This window comes from Lycium barbarum, chromosome 12 (genome assembly GCF_019175385.1).
Source record: "Lycium barbarum isolate Lr01 chromosome 12, ASM1917538v2, whole genome shotgun sequence".
Lineage (NCBI taxonomy): Eukaryota > Viridiplantae > Streptophyta > Magnoliopsida > Solanales > Solanaceae > Lycium > Lycium barbarum.
Window position 1 is genome coordinate 99624719 of NC_083348.1, and position 6907 is coordinate 99631625.

A 6907-nucleotide genomic window follows, 5' to 3' on the forward strand; every position below is an offset into this window, starting at 1 on the left:
ATGAAAAAAGATTTATGATTTCCACAAGAGCAGTAAAAAAGCAAAGGTAAATTTCAAATACAAACTTTTTTTTTAGAAAAGCGTAATTTCCAAAAAGATTCTATAATAGTGGATTTTTTGATGTCTATCTTAATGAAATTGGATATAAGTAACTGAAATAATCTTATTTGGTTAAGCTAGTGGAGATTTCATTCCTAAGACACGAGGATCTGGTTGTTCTTGGGTATGAATCATATACTAATAATAACGACAATATCATAAGTACATGCATGTACATGTGCGCATATAGTTTTATATGAATATGAGTGGTTGAATTCACACGAAATATCTAATTAAGTGTGCCATGGGTCCTATAATTTTCTAGTATACTTCTTGTTGACCTCAAAACAACCTTGAAAAGGCTCAATTTTCCATCAAAAAGGCTACGGAAGAAATACGTTATGACCTAGCCAACCCCCTCCCCCGTCATATACGTATCGGTGTTTACACAAAATCAATAAATGCACAATATGTGCTTGTAATAGTTTTTTATTATTTTCGGTCCATTTTATTTATCGTCCTAATTAATAATATATGGTTCAAAATAGTTGTCATTTTAGAAAATCAAGGGAGTAATATTAGTTTTCACCTCTACCCTTACTCAATAAATATGGAGCGAGATTAATATGATGAAAAAGAGAGTATTATTAAATTGAGATCAAAGAATAAATAAGGAGAATTTAGTCAAATTAACCTTTTAGTTAATACTCTCATCCAAAATAAGTATCATCTTAAAAAGAATTACACCCATTAAGAAATCAATAAATACAATGTGGAGTTTACTAAACTGCCTTTATTTATTATATTTTTTTAAGAATTGACAATATTAAAGAAGATTACTTCTTTAATACTAAGAGTATAGTTGGAAACATTTACTAATTTTTTTCTTGAGTTCCTAATGTGACACTTATTTTGAGATAAATTGTTGTGGGACGGAGGAAGTATTTTCTTAAGGGGCGAAAAAAAAAAGAACATGACAAGTAAAATCGACTGGAGAAGTAGTGTTTAACCGTGATTAATTAACATGAATTCTCATATTATTATATCACTTATAATATAATAAAGTTATATAATTTGAAGTAAACATCTTACTATAAAAAAAAATACAGTGATTGAACTTGGGGGCTTAAGAGGTTAGAGGTACACATAAGAGGGGGCACAGGGTGTGGGACAAAGGGTGTGAAGGACCGGTCAACAACTCCCACTAGCTTACCAACAAGTGAGAATTCGTATGTGGAAAAATGGGTAGTCAAATTCTTGTAAAATTAATCCATCTATTTTGTTGGCAATCTATTATGTTTTAGTTTTGAGCCACCATATTTATTCCTCCAATCTATGACCTTTATGAACTCTTCTTTATGGTCAAGTAAATATACCTACTTTTAGATACCTTTGACATTGTGGAACTTTAGTCGGACTCTTGTCGCTCTTCTTTCACTAGAAAAAAGCTCTCTCCACAAAAGCTATATTGGGAATGTGGGAATAACAGATTTTTGGAGCAAAATAGAGCGTCTGCTACCTATACTTTCAACTAAAAGGGCTGCCTTCGTTGGCCATTTGTTCGTGTAGCATTAGTTCTTGAGAGGGTGTCTTGAGTTTCGGCAAACGCAAGGGGACAAGTTGGGGTTTTTATTTCAAGCTGAGGTCTTTGAGGCCTATTTGGGGTCTTCTAAAAATCTGAACTTTGATAGTTACCTGTTTGAAGTATGAGATGGTAAGTAACCTCTGATCCATTTTTCCTGTTCCCATTTGTGCATTCGCCAAGAAAATTGGCTTCTTGATGGCTAATGGGCAAGCTTTGAGTGGTCTGCAGATATGGATATTGAAGGGTTTAGCAGCAGTAAATTTCCTGGAAATATAGTGACATCTTCTAAACACACGCGTTCCAAGAGGTAGCCTTTGGATTTATTCTTCGTCTTGTAATTCTCTCTTTCTTCCTAAATTGTTTTTGGGGTCTCCTTAACTAGAAAAATTGCTTATTGGGTATGTTAATTCCCCAAGGTAGATTATAGTGTTTTCTACAAAAAAAAAATCTCTATTTAAATCACATCTGTGCAACTATGTGATGTGTTTGCTTGTCAAACTGGCGTTTCTTGCAATTTTCTTGGTACCATTGTAGGCTCGCCATTACCGCAAAATTGGGAATTTCTGTAGCAAGAGTGGGAAAAGGACTTTTTGATGCCATTTTCTTCTTTTCTTTAATCCCACTTCTTTAGTTCCTCTGCATAAAGGAAGTTGTTTATTTTAGAAGTCTTTGTTATAATCCAGATTTTATTCCATGGCTAAATCTTTCCTACATGTGATTTCTTGAGTGCTGTCTACCCTTTCATTCAATCTTAGCTTTTTATGTGATTTGTGCAATGGCAGCTTCCCAGTTAAACCAGAAGTAAAGGAGAATATCCTGGATCATTCTCTAGATGCCTCTAATCGATTGAAGTTGGTAAGGAAGCTTCCATCTTCTGTTCTGATGTTAAAAGGAGCTCTTAAGCTATAATTCGACTGAAATTTTACAGTGTCAAAATGTTACAAAAGGAATAAAAAGTAAAACAGAATGGGTGGTCTTCTACCTAGCTTCTTATATGCCTTTTTCTTCTCTGCAGTATCTCTACTGCTCACTTTCTCTGTAGTCTTGTTTTCTGATATCTCTATGATCCAATTTGCTAATTCTATCTTCTGAAAGAAAAAGAAGACCTACAAAGGCTTTGAAATACGTAGCTTTTGCAACTATTTGACAACAATTTGTTATTTACACTAGGATACGAAGCAAGCAAATGACTGTAATGTGACTGAGAAGAAACAATCATCCACTGCCGAAACTCAGAGTTCTCTGAGGCAAGAGGTAGCCTAACATAGATGATATATCTGCTCATGCTGGTGAATAGGATAAATTCCTAATGTCTATAATGGGTAAAACCACATCTCTCTGCAGATAAAGCAGCTGGAGAGAAGATTACATGATCAAGTTGCTGTTCGATGTGCTCTTGAGAAAGCATTAGGTTATAAATCTTCTTCTCAAGACGTCCATGAAGTGACCTCAATGCCTAAGGTACCTCCTTCTGCTCTGTCTACTCTTAAAAATGAAGTATACTATGTTGTAATCTGTAGCATCCTCTGGATGCAAGTTAATGAAGTTCTCACTTTTGTTGATCAAAAAAAAAAAAAAAAAAAAGAGTAAAAAGAACTATAATATGTATATATTTGAGGCACTTCCAATTTGAAGAGGTGGATTATAGATATGTGATATGCACATACTATTAGCTTTATATATAATCTCCGAGTGTTTGTAAAGCTGGTTTAGTAGTGTAAGGCTCAAATAGTCTATTGTCATTGCTAGTTTCTGCTTGGCTCGTGGTTGTTGTTGGGTTCTTTTCTTATATCTTAATTGATTCGTTAACCTTATATGTTGATTATACTCTTCTCATTTGATTCCAGCCAGCCACAGAACTGATTAGAGATATTGCAGTACTAGAGTTGGAAGTTGGGCATTTGGAACAATATCTTCTCTCACTATACAGGAAAGCATTTGATCAGCAAATCTCATCCTTGTCTCCTCCCACAAAAGATGATAAACTAAAATCTCCTCTAAGTACCCCAAGAAGGCGTCTTGATTTCTCCAATTCTGATGTGATGTTGAAAAGGGAAAAATCTTCTTCTCGAGTTGATAGTCAATCAGAATTGAATCCACAGAAGGAAACCAATAGCATGGCAGAAGACAAAATTAACGAATCTGGAGTTCATCGAAGCCATTCGTCATTATCTCAGCGTTCAGCTATGTCGACCCCACCGGAAGAGACACTGGGCAAAGCGTTGCGTGCTTGTCATTCTCAACCTTTATCTATGATGGAGGTAATTTGCATCAGGGGAGATGAATTCTTGTTGCACTTTCTGCTATTTGAGGGAAGGAGTATGTTGTATTATTATTGCATCTAGATATAAAATGTCTCAGAAGTGTGGTGTTCTTTTTGCTTTTTTTGTTTTTTGTATGGAACAATTAACAGCTTAAAAAATTGAGTCTCTCTTTTACGACTTCTTTGCAGTATGCACAAAATGCTTCTTCAAATGTAATCAGTTTGGCAGAGCATCTTGGCACCCGTATCTCTGATCATGTTCCAGAGACACCAAATAAGCTATCTGAAGATATGATAAAGTGCATGTGCACCATATATTGCAAGCTTGCTGATCCCCCACTGACAAATCCCGGTCTTTCATCACCAACTTCTTCCTTGTCTTCCACAAGTGCATTTTCTCCAAAGGACATATGGAGTCCAGGATTTAGGAATGATTCATCTTTTGATGTTCGGCTGGACAATCCTTTTCATGTGGAAGGGTTGAAGGAGTTCAGTGGACCTTACAGCACAATGGTTGAGATACAGTGTGTGTATAGAGATACTCATAAATTGGGAGATATTGAACCGATGTTACAGAATTTCAGGTGAGTAAATTTGAGATTCAGGTACCTCATGGCATGAGTTTAGCCTTTCTTAATGTATAATGCTCATTGAGGTGTCATATTGCAGGTCACTTATTTCTCGCTTAGAAAAAATAGATCCACGAAAGTTGACTCACGAAGAGAAGATAGCATTCTGGGTTAACGTACATAATGCATTGGTGATGCATGTAAGGTTCCTTGTTAATTAGAGCATCAGTGTTATAGTTTTAGAATCTATGAAGTCAAAATTTACTTTTAGCTGACGGTGGAGTTTTACTATTTCCATGTAGGCATTTTTAGCTTATGGTATCCCCCAAAACAATGTGAAGAGAATATTTCTACTATTGAAGGTTAGTAAATGAACCTTTTTATTTGGCTAAGGGTTGGTTGGTTGGTGGAGATGTTGTCTAACCTTATTGCTTAATCCAGGCTGCCTATAATGTTGGAGGTCATGTAGTAAGTGCAGATATGATACAGAACTCTATCCTGGGATGTCGAATGTCCAGACCAGGACAGGTATACCTCATGAGCTATTCTCTTGTTGGATGTCCATTTTAGGTTAATGTACACATGCAACAGTTATGGTCTAAGCTACAGAATGAATGAATGAATCAATTAACTACACCTCGAAACATATATTCTCCTTGAAGTATATCCCAAGAGGTTTAGCATCTATAGTTCTGCTGGATTTGGAGGATTTGATACTTGAAATGCTGATAAACTTCATTCTGGATGCAGTGGCTTCGCTTGTTACTTTCTTCTAAAGGAAAATTCAAGACAGGGGATGAAAGACAAACATATGCTATTGAACATCCAGAACCCCTTCTGCATTTTGCACTCAGCTCAGGCAACCACTCAGATCCCGCGGTAATGGCCAAAATATTCTCCTCATTATCTTCTCCATGAGCATTACATTAAACTACTGCTCTTTGTTTATCACAAAGCTAGAAATTTACATCAAGTTCCATCTAAAAACTCATAAAGATCTGCTCGACATCTATTCACTGGTGATGAAGATAGTTGCTCTTGTCACACTAATGTACCACACATTTGAAATAAAAGAAAGAGTTAAATTAGTATCCTGGAGACCAATTTCCATACTCAATTTCTTGCCTAAGTTCTGGATCTTATCATTTTTTTTTATGCTAGCCTCCTTGGCATCCTGCACTAAAATATCTTTGGTGACTAGTTTTATTCTTTTCTTTTGAACTAAATGATTGAGGAAGAAGAAAGAGATGACAATATTTTGTAATCATTTGAGAACAGTACCTGATGATTAATGATTAATGGGGTCAAATATTTTTGTCAGGTTCGAGTCTATACACCCAAGAGAGTAATTCAGGAGCTGGAAATCGCAAAAGAAGATTATGTCAGGGCTACCTTTGGTGTGAAGAAGGATCAGAAGATAGTCTTGCCAAAAGTTGTGGAGGCCTTTGCTAAGGATTCTGGCCTATGTCCTTCCGGTGTGATGGAGATGATCCAGCAATCTTTACCAGATTCTCTGAGAAAGAGCATTAAGAAGATTCCACAGGGAAAGGGCCGCAAGATCATTGAATGGGTTCCACATAATTTCTCTTTCCGGTATCTAATTATGAAGGACCTGGTGAAATGACTGCTTTGATGGTATGTTTAAGCTTAATTGAAGAATGTGGTTGTTTCTTTCTTCTTCTTTTTTCTCTTTGAAAGGGGTCAATTTTTTTTTTTTCCATCCCTTCTGTATAAATGAATGTGTAATTTGAGTTAGAATGGAGGATGATCAGAGTTCCTGTAATTTTGTGTCTTTGTGGAAGTGCTCTCCATTCTTTGGCTATTGTTACTAGAGCAAAGCCTAATTGCGTGTAAGAACAAGCAATTTTGCATTTCAGTCACGTACATAAATCTGATTCATATTCATTGCTCAACTATCTTTGCATTTAAAGAAGCTTGAGCACAACCAAGTTCCAGCGAGTTTTTCCAGACTACTTGGGATAGACAGTGAGATCTGCTTTATATAAGCACAATGTCACTACTTAGTTGCACATATTTACATCTGTCTTTTACAACACTACACTTTACTTTTTCTTCTCTACTGGCAATCATAAACCTGAACGTTGAACTCACTAACACCCTTCCAAAAGTTAGCTGATGAGGTAAAGATTGGATATTGTAACTCCTCCACCTTGCACACCAGGCTTAACAACTGGAGTGTGGATAATATAACATGAGGGCCCAATATCGGGAAACACAAAAATGGGATGAGGCCGACTCTGATATCATGTTGAGAAAACGGACCTTGAGCCTAACTCGATAAAAAAAACTAACTCAAGGGGCGAGGATTGCCTAAAATTATATAAGGAGACAACAACTCATATCCTCAACCAATCTGAGACACTCTAACAACTCTATCACAAAATAATTTTCTAACTTTAATTACCATTATAATGGATAAATTTACGGATT

The 6907-nt window shown here is 36.0% G+C and overlaps 1 protein-coding gene across 2 annotated transcripts; it reads left to right on the top strand.

Moving 5' to 3' along the window:
* Positions 1 to 1203: 1203 nt before the first annotated feature.
* Positions 1204 to 6369, top strand: LOC132622611 (uncharacterized). 2 transcript variants are annotated; one of them, XM_060337240.1, is made up of 12 exons: positions 1204 to 1753; positions 1853 to 1931; positions 2407 to 2479; positions 2795 to 2878; positions 2969 to 3085; positions 3472 to 3885; positions 4077 to 4471; positions 4557 to 4656; positions 4759 to 4818; positions 4898 to 4984; positions 5207 to 5335; positions 5778 to 6369. In XM_060337240.1, the coding sequence occupies exons 2-12, from the start codon at positions 1855 to 1857 to the stop codon at positions 6078 to 6080; spliced, it is 1839 nt and encodes a 612-aa protein (XP_060193223.1). In that variant the 5' UTR covers positions 1204 to 1753; positions 1853 to 1854; the 3' UTR covers positions 6081 to 6369. The 2 variants fall into 2 exon arrangements, with proteins under 2 accessions (XP_060193223.1, XP_060193224.1); XM_060337241.1 differs by lacking the exon at positions 2407 to 2479 and having other exon boundaries at positions 1205 to 1753.
* The last annotated feature ends 538 nt before the right edge of the window (positions 6370 to 6907 follow it).

Coding starts and splice junctions, on each gene's coding strand:
- LOC132622611 (XM_060337240.1), top strand. CDS start 1,855: ATGGATATTGAAGGGTTTAGCAGCAGTAAATTTCCTGGAAATATAGTG. Junction 2,480..2,794: donor CCTCTAATCGATTGAAGTTG/GTAAGGAAGCTT, acceptor TATTTACACTAG/GATACGAAGCAAGCAAATGA. Junction 3,886..4,076: donor AACCTTTATCTATGATGGAG/GTAATTTGCATC, acceptor ACTTCTTTGCAG/TATGCACAAAATGCTTCTTC.